This window comes from Gopherus evgoodei, unplaced genomic scaffold, assembly GCF_007399415.2.
Source record: "Gopherus evgoodei ecotype Sinaloan lineage unplaced genomic scaffold, rGopEvg1_v1.p scaffold_31_arrow_ctg1, whole genome shotgun sequence".
In the NCBI taxonomy this organism is placed as follows: Eukaryota; Metazoa; Chordata; order Testudines; family Testudinidae; genus Gopherus; species Gopherus evgoodei.
Window position 1 is genome coordinate 2658126 of NW_022059983.1, and position 25689 is coordinate 2683814.

General features: G+C 50.4%; 1 protein-coding gene across 1 annotated transcript in view; it reads left to right on the forward strand.

Annotated features, from left to right (window-relative positions):
- LOC115640391 (IgGFc-binding protein-like) overlaps positions 1 to 25689 on the forward strand; it is a 129485-nt gene that overhangs the window by 18839 nt on the left and 84957 nt on the right. The window contains exons 11-20 of the mRNA XM_030543133.1: positions 2017 to 2590; positions 4903 to 5480; positions 5947 to 6517; positions 7158 to 7753; positions 9606 to 10179; positions 10433 to 10626; positions 11217 to 11358; positions 18798 to 19051; positions 22165 to 22738; positions 24086 to 24663. Coding sequence (XP_030398993.1) covers positions 2017 to 2590; positions 4903 to 5480; positions 5947 to 6517; positions 7158 to 7753; positions 9606 to 10179; positions 10433 to 10626; positions 11217 to 11358; positions 18798 to 19051; positions 22165 to 22738; positions 24086 to 24663 — 4635 coding nt within the window. The remainder of the gene's footprint in view (positions 1 to 2016; positions 2591 to 4902; positions 5481 to 5946; positions 6518 to 7157; positions 7754 to 9605; positions 10180 to 10432; positions 10627 to 11216; positions 11359 to 18797; positions 19052 to 22164; positions 22739 to 24085; positions 24664 to 25689) is intronic.

The following is a 25689-nucleotide window of genomic DNA, read 5'->3' on the forward strand; positions in this document are numbered from 1 at the left end:
AGCTAGACAATGTCCGTACCTTGAAAAAAATACCCCAAGGTATTGCAGTGGGTATTATCATTGATTTAGTAGGTGCTCTGCCACTGTATCTGTGCTGTCCCCCCCGTACCAGCACTTTGATAGGGGGCACTGTGCTATTTAGATGTGTAGGTGTCTCAGTAGCAGGACCTTTCTCCCGAGTTAGTATTAAGCCCAATGCCCAGCAGGACACCGGTGAGAGCTCCGTGGTAGGGAGCGGTCTGGGTACCAAGTACAGGGCGCTCTCCCCTTGCTGTCGGTGCTGATCTCAGTGCCCATCATGTCACTAGTGGGTGCTGTATGGCAGGAAGTGGTTTCGTGGGTCAGTCGGGGGTGCTTTCCTGTCAGAGTCGCACTGATCCTAATTTGGCACTAGAGGGTGCTGTGCCGAGGGGAGCAGGTTGGGTGGCTCAGTGTGGGAAGCTGCCAGCTCTGTCACAAGCACATAGGATCTACACGCCAGATAAAGTGTAGATTGGAGCATTCAGTCATGACATATCCCACAGCGTGTCGTGCAGGAGCAGGGCAAATCCCAGCTCCACGGAGTCCATCCTTCCGCAAATTCCCCAGCAGTTTCTAAGGTAACAGGTGAGATCCCACCTAAGGAGAATTCCCACGCTTGGATCCAAGAGGACACTGCCTGAGCTCTAAGACATGGGGAAACTCTGAGGCATATCTAGGCAGCTCAGGGCCTTTGTACTACAGAGCCATCTCCAACCTGAGGTACCTCAGGAGCCCCAGAACATTGTAGTCAGCTCCTTGAGACCTCTCGCCCCTCAAGTGATGCTGCTAACAGCTCTCACCAACACAGCCTCCTCTCCCAGTGGAGCTGCTCCCTAACAGCTCTAACCAGTGCAGTCCCTGTCATTTACAGCAGCTTCCAGCAATTCTTATCGCCAGCCCTTTCATCTACGGTGGGCTATACTGAAATCATGGGTTAACTATTGGAATTTTTTGGAAAAAATCCAACTACCTGAAAGGGAGTTCCAAAGACAATGGATCTAGACCAGAGGTAGGGCAACCTATGGCACGTGTGTGGAAGGCGGCATGCGAGCTGATTTTCAGTGGCACTCACACTGCCTGGCCACTGATCCGGGGAGATATGCATTTTAATTTAATTTTAAATGAAGCTTCTTAAACATTTTTAAAACCTTATTTACTTTACATACAACAATAGTTTAGTTACATATTATAGGCTTAGAGAAAGAGACCTTCTAAAAACATTAAAATGTGTTACTGGCACGTGGAACCTTAAATTAGAGTGAATAAATGAAGACTCAGCACACTGCTTCTGAAAGGTTGCCAACCCCTGATCTAGACTGTTCTCAGTGGTACCTGATGACAGAACAAGGAGTAATGGTCTCAAGTTGCAGTGGGGGAGGTTTAGGTTGGATATTAGGATAAACTTTTTCACTCAGAGAGTGGTGAAGCACTGGAATGGGTTAGCTAGAGAGGTGCTGGAATCTCCTTCCTTAGAGGTTTTTAAGGTCACACTTGACAAAGCCCTGACTGGGATGATTTAGTTGGGAATTGGTCCTGCTTTGAGCAGGGTGTTGGACTAGATGACCTCCTGAGGTCCCTTCCAACCCTGATATTCTATGATTCTAAATAGCAATGGAACCAACTCATAATTTTCAATGATTCTGGACCAAATCTGAACCAGTATTAAATTATAGCATTATACTAGATAGAGCTGACTGGAGAAAGTTAATTCCATTATGGAGAGGATTTCAATTATTTGAAAATTAGCTTCATTCTGATATGGAATGAAAACCAAAAATTACTAAATTTTCTGGGAAGGGGAATGGAGTCCTGGGTCCAGGTCAGTCTTTGAAATCTACTTGGTTTCCATCAAAACGTCATTGAAAAGGAACCATCTCCTGAAAACATTTGGATTTTGAAGAATAGGCAAATACTAGTGAAAAATTGTATCTGGGATGAGGTCACTTTGTAAATGCACTCGATTGTGACCTTTGCTCTTTCTTTTTCACTGAAAAGGTGAATAACACCAGGGTCCACTTACCCATCTCCCTGAACAACGGGGCCCTTCGACTCTATCAGAGCGGCACCTCCCTTGTCCTCCGCACCAACTTCAACCTCAGGGTGTACTATGACTGGAACAACCACCTGAGGATCACCGTCCCTAATGACTTCTCCGACAGCCTGTGTGGCCTGTGCGGCAACTATAATGGGGACCCCGCCGATGACTTCCAGACCCCAGATGGGGACCAGGCTCCCAGTGTCGCCGCCCTGGGGAAAAGCTGGACAGTGGAAGATGAAGATTATTTTTGCTGGCACGATTGCATTGGAGGTTGCAGGCCCTGTGCCGCCAGCATAGCCAGAAAGTACAAGGAGGAGGCCTCATGCGGCCTGATAGCCAAGGTCTCAGATGGGCCCTTCAGCCAGTGCCACAGCAAGGTGGATCCCACAGTCTACTTGGACAACTGCGTGTACGACCTGTGCCACAATGAGGGCTACAGGAAGGCCCTGTGTGAGGCCCTGAAGGCCTACGCGGACGTCTGCCAGCTGGAGGGGGTCAGGATTGGGGAATGGAGGCAGCTGGCCAGATGCCGTGAGTACAGATTTGTATGCCAAGGTCTATGGTCTGCTGGCTAGACTGGGGAGCCTCTTGAGTTCTAGCTTTGGTTTTGGAAGTAGGGTTGCCAACTTTCTAATCACAGAAAACTGAATACCCTTGTCCTGCCCCCTGCCCTGTCCCTTCTCTGAGGCCCCAAGCCCTGATCACTCCATCCCCCTTCCCAACATCGCTCGCTCTCTCCAACCCTTGTTCATGTGCTTATTTTCACTAGCCTGGGCAGAGATTGGAGTGTAGGAGAGGAAGAGAGTAAGGGCTCTGGACTGGGGGTGCGGGCTCTGGGATGGGGCCATAAATGAAGTTTTCAGTGTGCGGGAGGGAGCTCCGGGCTGGGGCAGGGAGTTGGGTTGCAGGAGAGGGCTCAGGGCTGGGGCAGGGGGTTTGGGATTTGGGAGGGGATGTGGGTGCTCTCTGGGTGGTGCTTACCTCAGGCAGCTCCTGGGAAGCAGCGATATATCCCTCCTGCTTGGAGGCAGCCATGGGGTTCTGCATGCTGCTCCCACCCCCAGGTGCCGCCCCTGCAGCTCCCATTGGCCGTTCGCAGCCAATGGGAGCTGTGGAGCTGGCACTTGGGGTGGGGGCAGAGGAAGGAGCCCCCGTGGCTGCCCCTGAGCTGGAGGAACATGTCGCCATTTCCCAGGAGCTACATGGAGTCGGGTAGAGAGCCTGCCCACCTCGCTGTGCCACCAACTGGAATTTTAACAGGTGGGTCAGCAATGCTGACCAGAGTCACCAAGGTCCCTTTTCGACCGGGTGTTCTGGTCAAAAAACGGACACCCAAAAACCCTATTTGGGAGGGACCGTGATCAAGTGATTTGAAACTGAGCAGTGATTGGGAAATCAGAACTCCCGGATTCTATTGTACCTACAGTACTTGTCTGTCCATGGTAATGCTAAGGTGCCTGTGTAGTTTTGTAGTCTAGATTTGCCCTAAGTTATGTGATGTACAGACACAGCAGTAATTGAATCGGTTTTACATGTCCACACTCTGCTCCTTGTGTCAGCGGTGCACGTCCTCACCAGGAGCTCTTGCACCAATTTAACTGTCAGTGTGGGGCATTGTGGGATGGCTTCTGAAAGGCAGCAACTGTCAATGTAAACAGTGTATTGTCTACATCTACACCTACATCTGCATCAACCTGAGTGCTGTGCCTTTCCCGGAGGTGGAGTTATTAAGTCAGTGTAGTGGGCGAGTTACAGAGGTGGGAGCTACATTTTAGTGTAGACTCCTACAGAATTAGGTTGACATAAGCTGCCCTACATCAATCTAACTCTGTAGTGTAGACCAAATCTCCATCTGAGCTCTTTGGTCAGACTCCAGGTGAGAGCCCCGACTCCTGCCAGCAGCCAACCCTTATTTCCCCACGTCACGTTTCCCAGTCCTTTGCTCTTGAGCTGGAGGATTTTTGCTTCACAGCCTTGCTGAGAGGCCAGGAAATCCATCCACCTTGGAGTTGTTTATTACTAGGTGTCAGTGTCCTTGTGACTGCACTTGCCATTATCTTCTGGATTCTCCACTGATATGGGGTCCCTCTCGGCCAGTCCTTTTTAGTGACCCATCCAGCTGAGACAGCTAGGTGACATTCATACCGATGTTTCTTAGGCCATGTCTACACTAGCAAGTTTAGAGCGGCACAGCTGTATTGATACACCCTGTGCCACTGTAAGATCGCTCGTGTAGCCACGTGATGCTGATGGGAGAGAGCTCTCCATCAGCATAATAAAACCAGGTCAATGAGTGGCGTTAACATTGTTGGCAGGAGAGCATCACCCGCCCCAACATAGCGTTCTGCACACAAGTGTTTATGCTAGAAAAACTTGTGTGGCTCAGAGGGGTGTGTGTGTGTGTTTTCACACCCGAGTGACGAAAGTTTTGCTGACATAAGTGCTCATGTAGATACGGCCTTAGCTTGCCCTGGGAGCAAACAGTCATTTTGGACACACTGGGTAACAAAGATGGCATATGGGAAAACTGAGGCACACATAGAGGTTATAAAAATAGTATGTACATTCCTCCCTTCATCACAGCCTGTCACTTTAAGTATCTAACATCCACTGATAACACATGGATGGTTGAGGTAAAATGATGCCAGTTTTTAAGTGACTCTTCCTACTATGTGCCTGATCCTGCAAGGGGCTAAGCACCTTCTACAACATACTGAGCACCCTCAGCCAATGTTGAGGTCACTGGGATTTGAGGGCTCTCAGAGTCCTTTTCTGTCTATTTTAAATATTGCTTTTGTGTGGAGAGGTTTTGCTGCTAAATCTATGGGTCCTTCACTCCCTAGCCATGGAGTGCCCCCTGGAGAACAGCCAGTACCAGCTCTGTGGAACAGCCTGCCCCGCCACGTGTGTGGACCAGTCAGCCCCCAGCAGCTGCCAAGACCCCTGCGTGGAAAGCTGCCAGTGCAAGGATGGTTTTGTGCTGAGCCAGGGAAAATGCATACCCAAAAGCAGCTGTGGATGCCTGTTTGAAGGGCGCCCCTATGCCCCTAGTGAGAGTTTTTGGGTCGATGAGGCATGTGGGACACGGTGCATGTGCAATGCAGCCACCAGACAAGTCGAATGCATGGCTGCTATGTGCAAACGTTCAGAGAGGTGCGGGCTAGTGAACGGCGTACGGGGCTGTTACCCCTCCAGCTACGCCACCTGCTCTGTGACAAGGAATTTGCACTATGCCACCTTTGATGGACAGAAATATGACTTCCAAGGCACCTGCCACTACCAGCTAACTGCCCTGTGCAAGAAGGCAGAGGGACTGGTGGACTTTGAGGTCTACTTTCAGGAAAGCAATACTGGTCCTGTGCAAATCAAGGTCTATGAGACCGACATCAGGGTCAGCAATCAATTCCCTGGTAAAATCATGGTGAGTTTCAGAAATCACATCTAGTCTCTAAAACATTTCTGGAAAGTTGCCTGTGAAATCAGAAGTTGATTGCAGAAAGTGCATGGAAGGATTTTAAAAAACAGATCAAATATTAATTGGATTCTGATGTGAATGGGAAGCCAGTGGAGAAGCTAGAGGGGTAAGGTGATCTGGTTACACTTCATCTTTGTGAGAAGGTGTCAATAGTATCCAGCATATGTGGGACCTTGGAGAGCTGGGCTCACAGAGGAGGGAACAGCAATAGCCAGTGTCAGAAAAAAGGAAAGTCTGGTTGGAGGATCCTGCCCAGTCTGGAGAGCTGGACTCGGGCAGGCCGTAGAGGAGGAAGCAGGTCAGCCTGGATGAAGATTTCAGCAGCAGTAGATGGGCCAGAGCTCTGTGCTGGAGCCAGAGGTTCCACCAAGAGCGAGCGATGTTTCATATCTCATGTGTCTTGCTTTTACAGGTGAACAGTTTCCTGATTACTCTTCCCTTCAACCTCGACGATGAGAAAATCACTGTGTATAGAAAGGGCTGGGCCACAGTGATCCAGACAGACTTTGGTCTCACCATTACCTATGCTGGGTGGTCAGGACGCGCCACGGTGACTCTGCCAGTTACCTACGCTGGAGCCGTGTGTGGTCTGTGTGGCAATTTTAACAGTGACAGTGAGGATGACATGCTCATGAGGGATGGCACCCTGGCACCAAACCCCATCAGCTTTGGCCAGAGCTGGAAGCGGGGCGACCTCCCGGGATGCTCTGCAGTAACGATACCACCATGCGCAAGTGTGGAGGCTATTGAAAAAGAACAACGAGGTAGCAGAGGGCAGTGTGGGATCATCTTATACAAAAGTGGCCCTTTCAGAGGATGTCACAGTAAAGTGGACCCCAATGGATACTTCATAGACTGTGTGTATGGCTATTGCGTCCTCAGTGGTCGGGAGAGTAACGTCTGCCAGGCCGTAGCTGGCTATGCTGAGGCATGTCAGGAAGCTGGAGCTATGCTGCGTCCCTGGAGGACTACGAAATTCTGCTGTGAGTCCCCCCATGTTCACCGCTGCCTGCCCCTTGGGGATCATTAGTTCTTGTTGACTGGTAGATGTGGATCTAAACACTGCAGAACATTTTTAATAGACAAAGGTCTCTCTCAGTAGGCTGGATTCAGCACTCATAGTGGCCTTGGCAGCTGCACCATGGGCTAGGGAAACACTTCTAGGAATGTAGTTTGCTCTCCATGGCCAGTCCAATCCTTGCCTTCCCTTCTGAGACTGGGACATAATCAGAGCTGGGACTCAGAGTGGCTACTAATTGGGATGTTTGTTCATTAGGAACTGGGCTAGGAACCCACCAACTCATCCCACACAAGCCATCAGTTGGGAATGAATTTTAACTGGTACTGACCTGGATTCAAAACAAAAAGTCAGTAGTGAAACAATGAAACAATAAACCGAATTAGAAGCCATCATAGGAGAGATTATCTGTATCCCATCTCCTGGCCTCTGTGAGGCAACCAGTTCATCAGACGTGGGACCCCATTACAGATGGTGCCTTTTATTAATTAATCAAACCAAGGAAATAGAAAATTAGGAGCTTGAATGAAATTGAATGTTCTGTGATGATTCATTGCGCACATTGCTAATGCATTATATGAGCTAACTCTTTGTTCTAATTACAGCTCCGTCCTGTCCCCCAAACAGTCACTATGAATTCTGCAGCACCAGCTGCGATCTGACATGCAGCAACCTCTATGCCCCGGTGCAATGCACAACCCAGTGTAAGGAAGGCTGTGTGTGTGACGAGGGCTTTGTTCTCAGTGGCGACCGCTGCGTCTCCATTTCCCAGTGCGGATGCATCCACAGGGGAATTTACCACCAGGCTGCAGAGATCTTCCACCCGAGCGGTTCATGCGAGGAGCAGTGTGTGTGTCAGGCTGGTGGGGAGGTTGTGTGTAAGGCATTCTCCTGTGGCAGTGGTGAGGAATGCGGGGTGGTGGACGGCATCCAGAAATGCCACCCATTTGGGTCTGCGACCTGTTCTGCCTCTGGCCATCCCCACTACCTCTCTTTCGATGGGGTCTCCTTTGACTTCCAAGGCACCTGCACCTACATCCTGGCCAAGACCTGCACTGATGCCCGTGACCTTACACCATTCACTATCAGCGTAAAGAAAGAAGATTGGGGCACCAGGAACATGTCCGTGGCCAAGCTGGTGTCCATTCAGGTGTATGGGATCACACTCACCCTGCTGCACAACAAACAGGGGCTCATCATGGTAAGTCCTCCACATTCTCATGGACAGAGATTTTATTCTATTCTACGCAGGTTTGTTTGCAGTTTGGCCAACTCTCTAATGCCCCCTTGTGGTAAAGGTTGCGCTGCAGGTGGTCTGCCTCAGCTTCCCCTCTTGGGCTCCTCAATAGCTCAGAAGACAAGTTGAATAACAGCCGCCATCCTTAGGATTATTAAATTAGCAAACATGCAAAATAAAGTTTTCAAGTCCCTCCATTTTTCTCCATACCAGGTCACTCTGAAATCTTTCCTGTCTGTATTCGTGCTCCCCAAATTTCAAATTTACCAGCTGGAGTCTATTCACTCCCATCAGCCTCTTGATTCTCTTCTGTTCTCCCTGAGAAATCTTTCTGCAGGGCCAGCCTCCCATCTTCCTCCTACTGCTCTTATAGGGGAATCAGGTGGCTCCTGCTCAGGTGTGCCTCCTTAGTAATGAGCGTTGGATGACCTACTGGCCTTAAAGGACAAGCCACCCTCTTACAAATTCTTATAACATGCACATCCATGTAGTATTTCAGCACCTTCTAGCAACACACTAATTAACTTAACCAACTCTCAACCCATCACCAGGAGGAGATGTGTGTGCAGGGGAGAATTTTGTATTGGATTTACTTTTAAAAGTTATAAATATGCACTCACATTGCCTTATATGTGTGTGTGTTAGAAACAGCAGGTCAGAGAAACACACCTTGCACTTGGGGAGGAAGTGGGGAGGTTTGTCAGGGTCCTTTGTTCCTGAGGGAGTTCATTCCCCAGTCTCGAACTGCTCACCAGTAAAGCTCCATCTCCTGCATAGGCAAACTTTACCCTTATTATTCCAGAAGAAGGAAGTGGTCAGCTATGATCTTCATCCTGGAGGTTTAATTGATCTTTTAGATACCTAGGGCCCAGGCCATTGAGTGTCCTGAAGATAAGGTGTAAGAGCTTGAACTGAATTCAATGTTTTCTTTGGAAGGCAGCAGAGGGAGGAGAGGACAGTTTTGATGTGATCTCAGTAGTTTGTGCTTATGAGGAGACACTTCTGTACCTGACAGAGATTCTGGAGTGCTGAAGGGTTCAGGGTATATCACATTACTGTAGTCCAGAAGAGAGGTGATGAAGGCATGAAATAATTGATGCCAGATCATCATCCATCAGGATGGGATAGAGTCTCCTGCCAACTGGAGATGGTCGGAAGTATTACTCATGGATGCTGCTATGTCAGAGCTTCATTTGGGCAAGCTGAGCGTCCTCTTAGCTCAGCTCAATCTTCTTTGCCTCCCTTCTTGGTTTATACACCATGTTTCTGGGAATTAATGATTTGGGGAACCCTCTACACATAATTCACATTTTTGCAAACATGGAATAAACTTCCTCTCCATTATAACTCCATTGGCTCTGTGTTGAAGAATTTCTCCCATGATGCATCACCCTGAGAAGCCTGCAGTCTAACTTGGGACAAATACAACATGTGGTAAATTGGTGGAGATAAGAGAAGGCAAGAGGTGAAGGAATGAGGTGTCACCAGGGAAGTGGGTGTTTAGGAAAGGAGAAAGAGACAAGAAGTAGGAGAGTGTTCTGTGGGCAGGAGCTCACATGAAAAGGGGGGGGCAAGCCAAACATGGTTGGAGAAAATAGGGATGGTAAAGAGAGAACCGGGAGGGAGATGAGGTGAAGGGGAGAGAAGAGAAGAGCCGTAAACTAGGGCGACAATGTGAAGACCTTGGAAGGTGAGGACAAGTCATCCCAAAGTGAAATCTGGAGTCATTCTGATTTATGCCATATGTCAGTGAGAGCAGAATCTTGCCTGTGTACATGCTTGCCTGTGCTTACAGGGAATGTTCTCTCTCTTTCAGGTGAATGGGGTGTCCCACAACCTCCCAGTGATTGTGGCTGATGGGCGACTTAGAGCGTATCAACATGGCACAAACATTCTGGTGCAAACCAACTTCGGCCTCACTGTGAGCTATGACCTGGTTTACCAGGCCAGGGTCACCATCCCAGGAAACTACGAGGGCCAGACGTGCGGCCTGTGTGGGAACTACAACGGACAGGAAGATGAGAAGTTCCTGCTTCCTGATGGCAGGACAGCCCCTGATGCAGCAGCATTTGGCTCTGCTTGGGAAGTCCAGATCCCAGGAGCATCCTGTACAGACAAATGTGCTGGAAACAGCTGTCCAGTCTGTGAGGAGAGGAAGAAGAAGGTCTTCAAAGGGCGCAACTACTGTGGGCTGCTCACAGACCCTGACGGCCCCTTCACAGCCTGCCACGGCACGGTTAGCCCCAGCGTGTATCATAGCAACTGCCTGTATGATCTGTGCCTGGCCAATGGGGATGCACAGGTTCTTTGCCAAAGCATCCACAGCTATGTAACGGCCTGCCAAGATGCCGGGGCCTCCATCCAGCCCTGGAGGAACACCACCTTCTGCCGTAAGTGTGCTGATAGTGTAGGAGCTCTGGGATGCACTGGGGAAGGGAGAGGGTCAGTGTTACTGGGCATCTTGTTCCAGGCCTCTGGGTGTCTTCTGGAACTCTTCTGGGTGAGAACCAACAATCTCATGTTCCTTTCTAAAGGTGCCCTGTTCCTCTCCTCCCTGTCCTGCTCTTCTCTCCTTCGTGTCTGTCCCTCTACACTGTAGTGTGAGATCTTTCCAGCCATCCATTATGTCTCTCTCTATTTAAGCTGTGAGCTGCCCAGTCAACAGCCATTATAAGGTCTGCGCCGACCTCTGTACCACCACCTGCTCTGGAGACATCATGAACTGCCCGAAGATCTGTGCTGAAGGCTGCGAGTGTGACGATGGCTTCTTCTACGACGGCCAGGGCTGTGTGACTCCAGAAAGCTGTGGGTGCTTTGAGCGTGGGAGATATTACAAGGTACCGCCCCCTCCTAGAGATTCTGGGTCTGATCTAATTTTTGCTCTGTCCACATCTTAATCCCTACACTGGTCAAGAATATAGGGTTTGCTATACTGGATCAGAGCACTGGTCCATCAGAGATGGCTTCCCACTCTGCTAGTATCTAATGCTCAAAATGCCAAAAAAAGGCATAATGCCCTGTGCCTGTTGTGGGGAAACTGAGGCACAGATAGGCATAGTGACTTGCTCAAAGCCACCTAGTGAGGGAGTAGCAGAAGGGAGGTTAAAATCTAGGAATTGTTCCTGGCCTTAATCCCAGTCCTCAGCCCATTAGACAGCCTTTCTCTCTAAAGGCAAGAGGAAATAATATTATGACACAATGAACATTTTTATAGATACATAGATTCTAAGGCCAGAAGGGTCCATTGTGATCATCTAGTCTGCCCTCCTGTATAACCCAGGCCAGAGAGCTGCCCCAATATCATTCTGAGCGCACATCTGTTAGAAAAACACATCCACAGCTCTGGGTTTAGCGCTGTCAAAAATTATTTTAAATAATTGTTTCCAGTTACATTCTGTTATTTCCTGTTTTCCAAACGTTCTATCAGGCCAATGAGACGGTCCTGACGAACGAGTGCCAGCAAAGCTGCACCTGTATTCCTGCTCGAGGGGTGACTTGTAAAGCCCACGGCTGCTCCCGAGAAGAAATCTGCCAGATTAGAGATGGCATCAGGACCTGCATCAGCGAAGGTACAGGACAGTCGTTTTAAACATGCCCTGAAAGGTTATTGTACCAGGCAGTGAGTAAGCAGCTGTGGTTATGTCTCCTCACCTTCCTCACACTCTCTCCCCCTTCATTTAGCCTGGAACTCTGACTTGTAATAGTACAAAATTTCGACTGGAAAGATGGGAAGGCTTGTTGGGTCTCTACAGCAGAGTCGGGTGGGCAACTCTCAGGGAGCTGAGCACATTCCGTGATTCTCTCCATGGGCGCAGCCTGCAGGCTGCTATAAACAGAACACCATGGCTACATGCACTCTCGTAGGGACCATCAGTCAGCTGGGCAGTGTCAGACCCCTAATAGTACAAAATTTCAATTGGAAAGATGGGAAGACTTGTTGGGTCTCTCCAGCAGAATCGGGTGGGCAACTGTCAGGGAGCTGAGCACACTCTGTGGGAACAGCCTGGGGGCTGCTATAAACAGAACACCCTGACTACATGCAGTCCCACAGGGACCATCAGTCAGCTGGGCAGTGTCAGAGCCCATTACCTCTCAGCCACTCTCCTTGCCTGCTCCATGCTGGATGTCTGCTTGGGCCTAATATTTGAGGAGCCCAAGCCCAAGAAGGTCAGGTCATTTTCTGACCCAGCCTGACACTTCCTATGAAACTGAATGAGCGCCACGGCCACCTCTCACCCATGGGGTTGGCACTAGGGGTAGCGCTAGTTTTTTTGCCACCCCAAGTATGGCAGGCAGGCTGCCTTCTGCAGCTTGCCTGCAGTAGGTCCCCGGTCCTGCGGATTCAGCGGCTTGCCTGCGGGAGATCCGCTGGTCCCACGACTTCAGCGTACCCGCCGCCGAATTACTGCCGAATCCGTGGGACCGGCGGACCTCCCGCAGCCTGACTGCCGCCCTTGCAGGGACTGGCAGGGCACCACCCATGACTTGCCGCCCCAGGCACGTGCTTGGGGCATTGGTGCCTGGATCTGCAGTTGGTTGGCATGGTGGTGGGTATGTACCCTGTTCCTGCCATCCACCATCCCTGGCTGCAGTCTGTGGGCTCTGGGGCAGCTCCCTCACTCCACAGTATGTATAAGGCAGCCATGACACAGTGCTAATAGGAGCTGGGCATGCAGCCACCTCTGCGCTGACCCCACAGGTAGGGTGGCCAACTCTCTCATTTGTGAAAACTGAACCTTCTCTGCTCCCTGCTCCACCTCTTCCCCCAAGGCCCTGCCCCTTGCTCCACTTCTTTACCTCAAGGCCCTGTCCCCCGCTCCTCTTTCCCCACCCACTGCTTTCTCCACTACCCCCGCCCCCCAAGAGCTGAGCAGGGCTCTAGGGGTGGAGGGGTGACTGGGGCAGGACGTTGGAGAGAGAGCAGGGCTCCGGGAGTGAGGGGGTGACTGGGGAGGGAGAGCCATGCTCGGGGCAGGATGGGGAGCTGCTGGTACGCTGGTACCTTTCTCTGCCAGAGCTGTTGCTGAGTGCTTCTCCAGGCTCCAGCAGCAGCTTCTGCTCTCCCACTTCCCTGGGTGGCAGAGGCCAGTTACTGCAGGTAACTGGCCTTTTTGTCAGGACCAGTTCTAGGTCTTTTGCCACCCCAAGCAAAAAAAAATTTGGCTGCCCCCTGTCCCAGCCTTGGGCTCCCCCCCCGCGCTCCCCTGCTGCCCCAGCCCTAGGCTTTCTCCCCCCACACCCCCTGCCGCCCCAGCGCTGGGATTCCCCCTTCCCCCCCCACCAGTGCCCTCCCTCCACCCCCCTGCCGCCCCAGCCCTGGGCTCCCCCCTTCCCCCCCACCAGTGCCCCCCCCACACCTCCTGCCGCCCCAACCCTGGGCTTTCTCCCCCACCCGGCACCTGCACCCTTCTTCCATCGCAGCCCTGGGTCACTGGTAACTCGCTCCCAGGGCAGGTCATTCAGCAGGAATTTTGGATGTGCACAAAACACAGACAGGATTTGTTCCCATATGGTTACAGAGCTGCAGTAAAGTGGAACAATTTTCAGCTTGTGTGATTGGAGGATATCTGGATGCAGGGGCGGATCTAGCCATTTCGCCACCCCAAGCTCTGCTGGGCGCTGGTCCCGCGGCTCCGGTGGACCTCCCGCAGACGTGCCTGCGGAGGTTCCGCTGGTCCTGTGGCTTTGGTGGACCTCCCGCAGGCGTGCCTGCGGATGCTCTACCGAAGCCGCAGGACCAGCGGACCCTCGGCAGCCATGCCTGCGGGAGGTCCACTAGAGCCGCCTGCCGCCCTCCTGGCGACAGGCAGAGCGACCCCCGTGGCATGCCGTCTCAAGCATGCGCTTGGCATGCTGGGGCCTGGAGCCGCCCCTGTCTGGATGCACATTATAAGACTGTCCTCCATAAAGGAGGAAAAGTTGAGGTGCCTTTATTATTCTTTTGTTCCACTCTTTCTTTCTATGGGGAATTTGCCAATGCAATATCACTGTCTTCCTTTTAAACAAACAAACAAACAAACAAACAAAAGGCAATGGTTGTTGAAAATAGCAATTCCAGTCCTAATAACCACGGGGAAGCATTTCTTGCTCAATTTTATCCTACTTTTTCTACAGCAAGTTACAGTAGATCAGTATATTTGATTTGGGAGAAATGAAGTAACAGCTGCCCAAACTGAGCTTGAGCACTCCTGAATGTTGAGGTGCTCAAATCTGGAAGGCAGGTGCTGGGTGTGTGTGTGGGGGGGGCTGTGGGCTCCGCAGGGGATCATGGCAGCATGTATGCAGCAGCGTGTCTAGCGCTGCGTGGAGCCAGACATGCTGGTCTGAGTGGCATGGTAAGGGGGCTGGGGGATTGGAGAAGGGGTAGGGGATTCCAGGGGGGTAGTCAAGGGACAGGGAGGGTTGGATGGGGTGGAGGTTCGGGTGGGCAGTCAGGGGCAGGGAGACTGGGGGTTAGATGGGTCAGGGGTTCGGGGGGCACTCAGGGGAGAGGCAGCGGTTGGATAGGCATGGGAGTCCCAGGGGTTTGTCAGGGGACAGGTAGGGGGTGGGATCCTAGGGGTGAAGTTGGGGTGGTCTCAGGAGGGGGCAGTTGGGGACAAGGAGAAGGGAGGCTTAGATAGGGGGTGGGGTCCCAAGGGGCAGTTAGGGGTCCCAGGAGGGAGCAATCAGGGGACAAGGAACAGTGGCGTTTAGAGAGGTAGTGGGGTCCGGGGGGGCAGGGGTCCTGGGAGGGGGTGATCAGGGAGCAGAAGGGGGGTTGGATGGGTTGGGGTTTCTGTGGAGGGCAGCTGAAGGCAGTGGATGGTGGCACGGTGGGGCTTCCCTCCCCGTGGAGTGTCCTGTTTTTTTAATGTAACATATGGTATCCCTACCATTCACAGTAAAACTGCCCACTCACAGCAGGCTGCCGCATGAGGTCCCCCTCCTTCCTTTCCAGTTGGTAGTGGCCAAGGAAATGCTGGGAAATGTAGTTCTTTCCCTGCTCCAGAGCTGGCTCTATAGGGAGCTAACCAAGGAACTAGAGCTCCCAGAGCCCCCTGTTGGTTCTCAGCTCCCGTGCTGGATCCTTGCCACCCCTGCAAATGGGCTGCCCCAAGCAGGTGCTTGCTTTGCTAGTGCCTCGAGCCGCCCCTGCTTTTAGTGTCCGGTCAGCAGTGATGACTTTGCAGTCAAAAACTGGACATCTGGCAACCTTACGCACAGACAGAAGGAGAACAGCTGACTTGACAGAAGCCCAAGAGGGTCCCGTTCATTTCCTACTCAACCTGGGCCAGACCTGACACTTGTAGTCAGCTCCCATGAGGTTTTGGTTGCATTGCAGGGCTCTGCTCCATACTCCCTGTCACATGGCCCTCTGCGTTCGCCACCTGCACTAGAGGCTGTGGGGAGGGTGACATAGGAGCTGGCTCTGCTGGCTCAAAGACTGTTATGGTCTCACCCTGCAGAGAGATTTTCCAGCAGAGGACTTGTGGGAGGTTAGGGAACTGTACAAAGGAAATGTGTATGGGGACAGACAGACAGATCAATCGATGATTTGGTCCATTTCACAAACAGGCTGTATTAGGAAGTAGGATTCCAATGACGCTAAATTTCATCCCAATTTTCACACCACCGTCAGCCCCCTCTCTGCTCTCATATATAATTAATTCATCTGATGTCTCTTGTCTTTCTGTTGTCTTTCCCCACTTGTTATTCTATCCTGCAGTCTGGTTCGCTGTAAAGAAGGAACTATTTGCAAGATGATAAATGGGCAGCCAGAGTGTGTGCCAGTTGTAGAGCACTTTTTAAACTAGGAGATGGGGGAAAGCCGACTGCTGCAGAGGAGCATGTGTATTGGACACAGACTTCTCTTAGGGGAGAGTTTGATGATAGGGAATCTCCAGGTTATAGTCAGGAACAGAGGACGGAAGAGGATAATGTAAGGGCTGGATCAGATGATAAACAGTCACATAAAAAAGAATCTGGCACATCAGAAAAGGGCGGACAAATAAACAGGGACAAGTTTTTAAAGTGCTTGTACACAAATGCTAGAAGTCTAAATAATAAGATGGGTGAACTAGAGTGCCTTGTGGTAAAGGAGGATATTGATATAATAGGCATCACAGAAACCTGGTGGACTGAGAGCAACCAATGGGACACAATCATTCCAGGGTACAAAATATACTGGAAGGACAGAACAGGTCGTGCAGGGGGAGGAGTGGCACTATATGTGAAAGAAAATGTAGATTCAAAAGAAGTAAAAATCTTAAGCGAATCCACATGTTCCATAGAATCTCTGTGGATAGAAATTTCATTCTCTAATAAAAATATAACATTAGGGATCTATTATCGACCACCTTACCAGGACAGTAATAGTGATGATGAAATGCTAAGGGAAATTAGAGAGGCTATCAAAATTAAGAACCCAATAATAGTGGGGGATTTCAATTATCCCCATACTGACTGGGAACATTTCACTTCAGGATGAAATGCAGAGTTAAAATTTCTCGATACTTTAAATGATTGCTTCATGGAGCAGCTGGTACGGGAACCCACAAGAGGAGAGGCAACTCTAGATTTAATCCTGAGTGGAGCGCAGGAGCTGGTCCAAGAAGTAACTAAAGCAGGACCGCTTGGAAATAGTGACCATAATACAATAGCATTCAGCATCCCTGTGGTGGGAAGAATACCTCAACAGCCCAACACTGTGGCATTTAATTTCAAAAGAGGGAACTATACAAAAATGAGGGGGTTAGTTAAACAAAAGTTAAAAGGTCCAGTGACTGAAGTGAAATCCTTGCAAACTGCATGGGCGCTTTTTAAAGACACCATAATAGAGGCCCAACTTCAATGTATACCCCAAATTAAGAAACACAGTAAAAGAACTAAAAAAGAGCCACTGTGACTCAACAACCATGTAAAAGAAGCAGTGAGAGATCAAAAGACTTCCTTTAAAAAGTGGAAGTCAAATCCTAGTGAAGCAAATAGAAAGGAGCACAAACAGTTCCAGCTTAAGTGCAAGAGTGTAATAAGAAAAGCCAAAGAGGAGTTTGAAGAACGGCTAGCCAAAAACTCCAAAGGTAATAACAAAATGTTTTTAAGTACATCAGAAGCAGGAAGCCTGCTAAACAACCAGTGGGGCCCCTTGACTATCGTAATACAAAAGGAGCTCTTAAAGACGATAAAGTCATTGCGGAGAAACTAAATGGATTCTTTGCTTCAGTCTTTACGGCAGAGGATATTAGGGAGATTCCCAAACCTGAGCCGGCTTTTGTAGGTGACAAATCTGAGGAACTGTCACAGATAGAAGTGTCACTAGAGGAGATTTTGGAATTAATTGATAAATTCAACATTAACAAGTCACTGTGACCAGATGGCATTCATCCAAGAATTCTGAAAGAACTCAAATGTGAAGTTGCGGAACTATTAACTAAGGTTTGTAACCTGTCCTTTAAATTGGCTTCGGTACCCAATGAATGGAAGTTAGCTAATGTAATGCTAATATTTAAAAAGGGCTCTAGAGGTGATCCTGGTAATTACAGACCAGTAAGTCTAAGGTCGGTACTGGGCAAATTAGTCGAAACGATAGTTAAAAGTAAAATTGTCAGACACATAGAAAAACATAAACCGTTGAGCAATAGTCAACATGGTTTCTGTAAAGGGAAATCATGTCTTACTAATCTATTAGAGTTCTTTGAAGGGGTCAACAAACATGTGGACAAAGGGGATCCAGTGGACATAGTGTACTTAGATTTCCAGAAAGCCTTTGACAAGGTCCCTCACCAAAGGCTCTTATGTAAATTAAGCTGTCATGGGATAAAAGGGAAAGTCCTTTTATGGATTGAGACCTGGTTAAAAGACAGGGAACAAAGGGTAGGAATGAATGGTAAATTCTCAGAATGGAGAGGAGTAACTAGTGGTGTTCCCCAAGGGTCAGTCCTAGGACCAATCCTGTTCAATTTATTCATAAATGATCTGGAGAAAGTGGTAAACAGTGAGGTGGCCAAGTTTGCAGATGATGCTAAACTGCTCAAGATAGTTAAGACCAAAGCAGATTGTGAGGAACTTCAAAAAGAACTCACAAAACTAAGTGATTGGGCAACAAAATGGCAAATGAAATTTAATGTGGATAAATGTAAAATAATGCACATTGGAAAAAATAACCCCAACTATACATACAATATGATGGGGGCTAATTTAGCTACAATGAGTCAGGAAAAAGATCTTGGCGTCATCGTGGATAGTTCTCTGAAGATGTCAACGCAGTGCGCAGAGGCGGTCAAAAAAGCAAACAGGATGTTAGGAATCATTAAAAAGGGGATAGAAAATAAGACTGAGAATATATTATTGCCCTTATATAAATCCATGGTACGCCCACATCTCAAATACTGTGTACAGATGTGGTCTCCTCACCTCAGAAAAGATATTCTAGCACTAGAAAAGGTTCAGAGAAGAGCAACTAAAATGATTAGGGGTTTGGAGAGGGTCCCATATGAGGAAAGATTAAAGAGGCTAGGCCTCTTCAGCTTGGAAAAGAGGAGACTAAGGGGTGATATGATAGAGGTGTATAAACTCAGGAGTGATGTGGAGAAAGTGGATAAAGAAAAGTTATTTACTTATTCCCATAATACAAGAACTAGGGGTCACCAAATGAAATTAATAGGTAGGAGGTTTAAAACAAATAAAAGGAAGTTCTTCTTCATGCAGCGCACAGTTAGCTTGTGGAACTCCTTACCTGAGGAGGGCTGGGACTATAAAGATGTTTAAAAGAGAACTAGATAAATTCATGGTGGCTAAGTCCATAAATGGCTATTAGCCAGAAAGGGTAAAGAATGGTGTCCCTAGCCATTGTTCATCAGAGGATAGAGATGGATGGCAGGAGAGAGATCACTTGATCATTGCCTGTTAGCTTCACTCCCTCTGGGGCACCTGGCATTGGCCACTGTCGGTAGACAGATACTGGGCTAGATGGACCTTTGGTTTGACCCGGTACAGCCGTTCTTATGTTCTTATGTTCTTATGTCAGTCTCTCAGGCCACGTGCTGGGCTGGGGGTTACTTGCATTACCACACCTTCGATGGACGGGTGTATGATTTCCATGGCGCCTGCAACTACACGGTGGCCAAGACCTGCAGGGATGCCTCCGGCCTGCCCTTCTTCCACGTCACGGCCAAAAGCGAGAACAGGGGGAACACACAGGTCTTCTACATTGGGTCGGTAATTGTCCAGGTGGATGGAGTCACCATCACAGCAGCCAGGGCTGATGTCGGCTTTGTGGGGGTAAGTGCTGGGTGTGATCAGTACTTAGATAGGATACCTTGAGAACATTTACCCAAGGTGTTGCAGGGAGTAGAATTGTTTATGTAGTAGAGGATGCTCTCCTCCTGAATTGGTGCTGTCTCTGAAGCCACGGCAGTGTACTGGGGGGTGCTGTACTATGTTCAGATGTAGAGGTATCCCAGTAGGGCGCACTCTCCCCTTGGAGTCAGTGCTGACCACAATTCCCATCATGGCAGTACCAGGTGCTGTGTGTCAGAATGGTGCAGGTGGCCAGCAGGGGGCGCTGACCCAATTCCAAAAAAAGACCAATGGAAGCAGGGCCTGCAGGTGAGAACAGTGCACAGAGCCCCCTGGCCTGCAGGCAGGGGCAGCACATGGAGCCCCTTAACATGCCACCATTTCCTGGGAGTCACATGGACTTCCTCCATCCCTGGGAAATGCTGGGGCCACTCGAGGTCAGCGCCGCCCGGAGCCCACACCTCGAACTCTGTCCCACTCCAATCCCCTGCCCCAGCCCTGAGCCCCTTCCCACACCCAAATTTCCTCCCGGTACCTGCACCCCGCAACCCCTCCTGCATCCCAACCCCCTGCCCCATTCCTGAGCCCCCGCCTGCACCAAACTCCCTCCCAGTGCCTGTACCCTTAACCCCTCCCACACCCCAATCTCCTGCCCCATCCTGGAGCCCCCTCCCACATCCTGAACCCCTCATTTCTGACCCCACCGCAGATCCCACACCCCAGCCCAGATCTCATACCTCGTTCCACATCCCAACCCCTTACCCCAGCTCAGAGCCCTTTCCCACACTCCAGCCCCCCAGCCCCACCCCTGGCCCAGAGCTGCCTCCTGTACCCCCCTCATCCCTGGTATTACCCCAGAATGCTCAATCCCAGCTGGAGCCTTCACCCTGTCCTGCACCCCAATCTCCTGTGCCAGCCCAGAGCCCCTTCAACACTCCAAACCCCTTGGCCCCAGCCTGGATCCCCCTCCTGCACCTCAAATCCCTCATCCTCAGAACCACCCCAGAGCCCGCACCCCCAGTGGGAGCTCTCACCTCCTCTGCATCTCAACCCCCTTCCGAAGCCCTGAACCCCCTCCCACACTCCAAACCCCTTGGCCCCAGCCTGGAGTCCCATTCTATACCCAAACCCCTCATCCCAGCCCCGCCCCAAAGCCCAACCCCCCAGCCTCCTGCACCCCAACCCCCTGCCCCAGCCCGATGAAAATGAATGAGTGAGCAAGGATGGGAGAGAATGTGCGACAGAGGGAGGGGGGATGGAGTGAGCCGGGGCAGGGCCTCTGAGAAGGGGCAGGGCCTCGAGGCAGGGAGCAGAGCAAGGGTGTTCAGTTTTCTGCAGTTAGAAAGTTGACAACCCTAGACGTGGCCCCCTCCCCTGCAGGAGCCACTTCCTAATGGCTCTAACTGACACAATCCCGTCCTCTGCAGGATCTGCACCCTAATGGCTCTAGGTGACAGCTCCCTCCCTGTAGCCACTTCCTAATGGCGCTAACTGATGTGGCCCCATCGCCCTCAAAATTCCAACCTTTGAACTGTTTACAGTGTCATGGTCGCCATGCTGGTCCCAGGGTGTTAGAAGGACAAGATGGGAGATGTAATGTCTCTTATTGGACCAACTTCTGTTGGTGAAAGGGACAAGTCTTCCAGCTACCCAGAGCCCTTCTTCAGATCTGGGAAGGGTACTCAGGGCTGGTCTATGCTAGAGAATTAGATTGACCCAGATGTGTCGCTCAGAAGCACATAGGTGCCAACTTGTTGGTTCTTGGGGGGTGCCCCAACCACTCTACACCCCTTTCTCCAGCCCCCACCTCTGTCCCGCCTCTTCCTGCCCCCACTTCAACACTTTCCCCAAGCCCCTGCCCCCTCTGCACCCCCTCCTGCCCCCGCTCCTTCCCCTTCCCCCCCGCGCCTCCTGCACACTGTGGAACAGCTGACCTTGGTGGGCAGGAGGCGCTGGGAAGGAGGAGGAGGAGCTGATCTGCCAGAAAAATCCACACTGAGCGATGTAGTTAAGCCATCATAAGGGCTTGTCTACACTGACAGAGCTGCACCAGTGCAGCTGCAGAGCTGTAGCACCTAGTGAAGATGCTACCTAGGCTGACAGGACAGGTTCTTTTGTTGGCGTAGGTACTCCACCCAGTCTACACTACAGTGCTAGGTCAATGCAAAGCAGTTGACCTTGACCTAACTATGTAAGTGTCTACAGTAAAAGTTCACTCCTGCCGACATAAGTGTCCCTGCTACATCGACTTAATAACGCCACCTCCATGAGAGGTGTAGAGTCAATGTCAATGTAGTTAGGTCGATGCCATATCAACGTAGGTACTGCGTAGATTACACGGACTGTTACTGGCTTTGAGAAGCCATCCCACAATGCCCCAACTGACAGTACAATCGGTGCAAGTGCTCTTGGTGAGGATGCACGTTGCACAGACACAAAGAGCAAAGAGTAGACATCCACACCCGATGTAATCACTGAGATGGCTTTATGCTGACGAAAATCAGGTCAACTTAATTTTGTAGCATAGTCATGCCCTGATGGGTGGTACCTATATCAACAGGTGATGCCCTCCTGTCAACATAGCACTGCCTGAACTGGGGGATAGGTCAGTATCACTGCGTTGCTCACAGGTGTGGATTTTCCACAGCTGCAGCTTTCCAAATGTAGATGAGCCCTCAGAGTGTCATAGCTAAATACAAGGTGGAAGATATTGTTTTGCATAAGTGGTTAAACCCACTGACATCACAGGACAAAAAGGGTGGGTTATTGGGTTACAGATTGCTGTAATAATCTATAATGCCAGTGTCTTTATTAAAGCCATGATTTTTACTGTGCAGGAAAGTTAAGAATTTAGGATCCCAGTCTTGACTTTTGAAAGTGTGGTTCCATTATCAAACAACTTTCAAAACATTAAAATCCTCCAAAAAGAATTACATTTCTCTACCCAGCTCTATTTAATATGATGTTTTAAAGTAATTCTGGTTCAGATTTGGGTCCAGGTTGCACCCCCTTGCTAATCTGAGTAGGGGCCACTTTGCAAATGACAGACTAGTGCCATTGATTGTGACCTTTGCCCTTTCTTTCTCACCATGAAGGTGAATAACACCAGGGCCCACTTACCCATCTCCCTGAACAACGGGGCCCTTCGGCTCTATCAGAGTGGCACCTCCCTCATCCTCCGCACTGACTTCAACCTTAGAGTGTCCTATGACTGGAACAACCACCTAAGGGTCACTGTCCCCAGGGTCTTCTCCAACAGCCTGTGTGGCCTGTGCGGCAATTATAATGGGGACCCCTCCGATGACTTCCGGACCCCAGATGGAGACCTGGCTCCCAGTGTTGCTGCCCTGGGGAAAAGCTGGGCAGTGGAAGATGAGAATCAGTTTTGCTGGCACGATTGCATTGGAGGTTGCAGATCCTGTGACCCCAGCATAAGCAAAAAGTACAAGGAGGAGGCCTTGTGCGGCCTGGTAACCAAAGTCTCTGATGGGCCCTTCAGCCAGTGCCACAGCAAGGTGGATCCTACAGTCTACTTCGACAATTGCGTGTATGATCTGTGCCACAACGAGGGCTACAGGAAGGCCCTGTGTGAGGCCCTGAAGGCCTATGCGGACGCCTGCCAGCTGGAGGGGGTCAGGATTGGGGAATGGAGGCAGCTGGCCAGATGCCGTGAGTACAGATTTGTATGCCAAGGTGTATGGTCTGGTAATTAGACTGGGGAGCCTGGGGCTCAGCACTCTTGAGTTTAGCCCTGGTTTTGGAAGGGGGCATGATTGAGTGGTTTGGGATTGAGCAATGATTGAGAAACATAGGCGTGCGCACGGAGTGTGCCGGGTGTGCTCAGGCACACCCTAATGCCCGCGGGCTGGATCTGGATCTGGTCCCTCATGGCTTTGGATCTGGCCTACGGGATTTGCCCCGTCAGAAGCGGCTAGCACTGCACCACGTCCCTGGGGGGGAGGGTGGGGAAGGCAGACGGCTCCGTGCATTGCTCCAAGCACTGCCCCCTGCAGCTCCCATTGGCCGGGAACAGGGATCCATGGCCAATGGGAGCTTCGGGGATGGTACCTGGAGGCGTGACAAGGGCAGCGCACAGAGTGCTGTGCCTGCCACCCCCCCCCCCCCCCGGGGCTGCGTAGGGACGTGGTGAGTAGCACAGAGTGATGCCAGAGCAGGCAGGCATTGACTGCGCTGCTGCAGGTAAGCGGCACCGGGCCAGAGCTCAACTCCTCCTGCACCCCGCCCCACAACTCTCTGCCTTGAGCCCCCTGCCTGCACCTCGCACACCAACCCCCTGCCCTGAGTCCCCTTTTGCACCCCACCCCCAACTCCCTGCCTTGAGCCCCCTGCTGCACCCTACACCCCTCCTGGACCCCAAATCCCTGTCCTGAGCCCCTACCTGCTCCCTACTGCACCCCAACTCTCTACTCTAATCCCCCTGCCCGCACCCTGCACCCCAACCCCCTACTCTGAGCCCCCCTTCCTGCACCCCAAACCCCTTCGTACACCCCACACCCCTCCTCTGCCCCAATCCCTTGCCCTGAGCCCTTTCCTACACACTACACCCCCTCCCACACCCTGCACTCCAACCTTTATGATGTTCGCTTTAAAAAAATAAAGAAACAAAATTCCCTGGGAGCACACCCTAATGAAATGTGCTGCGCATGCCTGTGTTGGCAAATCAGGACGCCTGGGTTCAATTGTACCCACAGTATTTGTCTGTCTGTGGTATTGCTAAGGTGCCTGTCACTTTGAGAATCTAACATCCACTGATAACACACGGGTGGCTGGGGTAAAATGACGCCTGTTTTTAAGTTACTCTTCCTATCATGAACCTGATCTGATAAGGTGCTAATCACCTTCCGCAGTGTGCTGAGCACCCTCACCTCCTGTTCAGGTCACTGGGATTTGAGGGCTCTCAGAGCCCCACAAGATACATCCTCCTCTGCCTATTTTAAATACTGCTTTTGCATGGAGAGAACTTGCTGCTAAATCTGTGGGTCCTTCACTCCCCAGCCATGGAGTGCCCCCTGGAGAACAGCCAGTACCAGCTCTGTGGAACAGCCTGCCCAGGCACGTGTGTGGACCAGTCAGCCCCCAGCAGCTGCCAAGACCCCTGCGTGGAAAGCTGCCAATGCAAGGATGGTTTTGTGCTGAGCCAGGGAAAATGCATCCCCAAGGGCAGCTGTGGGTGCCAGTTTGAGGGGCTCCCCTATGCCCCCAATGAGAGTTTCTGGGTTGATGAGGTATGTGGGACATGGTGCATGTGCAATGCCACCACTAGACAAGTTGAATGCATGGCCGCTACGTGCAGACACTCAGAGAGGTGCGGGCTAGTGAACGGCGTACGGGGCTGTTACCCCTCCAGCTATGCCACCTGCTCTGTGACAAGGAATCTGCACTATGCCACCTTTGACGGACAGAGATACGACTTCCAAGGCACCTGCCGCTACCAGCTCACGGCTCTGTGTGAGGAGGCAGAGGGACTGGTGGCCTTTGAAGTCAACTTCCAGGAAAACAATACCGCTCCTGTACAGATCAAGGTTTATCAGACCAACCTCAGGATCAGCAATCAATTCCCTGGGAAAGTCCTGGTGAGTTTCTCAAATTGTCTCTACTCTCTCTAAAATATTTATGAAAAGTCACCTGTGTGATCCAGAAAAGTTGGAGACAATGCAAGGAAGGATTTTGAAATATAGGGTGAATTTTAACCACATTCTTCTATAAACAGGGAGCCAATGGAGAAATTTAAGGATTGGGGTGATGTGGTTACACTTCGGATATGTGAGAAGGTGTCTGAATCATGGAATTGTAGGACTGGAAAGTACCACGGGAGGTCATCTAGTCAAGTCCCCTGCACTCATAGCAAGATTAAGTATTATCTAGACCATCCCTGACAGGTGTTTGTCTAACCTGCTCTTAAAAATCTCCAATGATGGGTATTCCACAACCTGCCTACGCAATTTATTTCAGTGATTAACCACCCTGACAGTTAGGAAGTTTTTCCTAATGTCCAACCTAAACCTCTCTTGCTGCAATTTAAGCCCACTGCTTCTTTTCCTGTCCTCAGAGGTTAAGGAGAAAATGTTTTTACCCTCCTCCTTGAAACAACCTTTTAAATACTTGAAAATTGCCATCATGTCCCCACTCAGTCTTCTCTTCTCCAGACTAAACATACCCATTTTTTTCAAATCTTTCCTCATAGGTCATGTTTTCTAGACCTTTAATCATGTTTGTTGCTCTTCTCTGAACTTTCTCCAATTTGTCTACATCTTTCGTGAAATGTGGCACTGAGAACGGACACAATACTCCGAGTCCTAATCAGTGCACAGTAGACCAGAAGAATCACTTTTTGTGCATTGCTTACAACACTCCTGCTAATATATCCTAGGATGATGTTTGCTTTTTTTGCAACAGTGTTACACTGTTCAGTAATATTTAGCTTGTGATCCTGTTTGACCCCCAAATCCCTTTCTACAGTACTCCTTCCTAGGCAGTCATTTCCCATTTGTATGTGTGCAACTGATTGTTCTTTCCTAAGTGGAGCACTTTGCATTTGTTACACTTACTCCTGGGGAAATTCTCGCATAATTGTGTATTTACTCACATCAAAAACATTT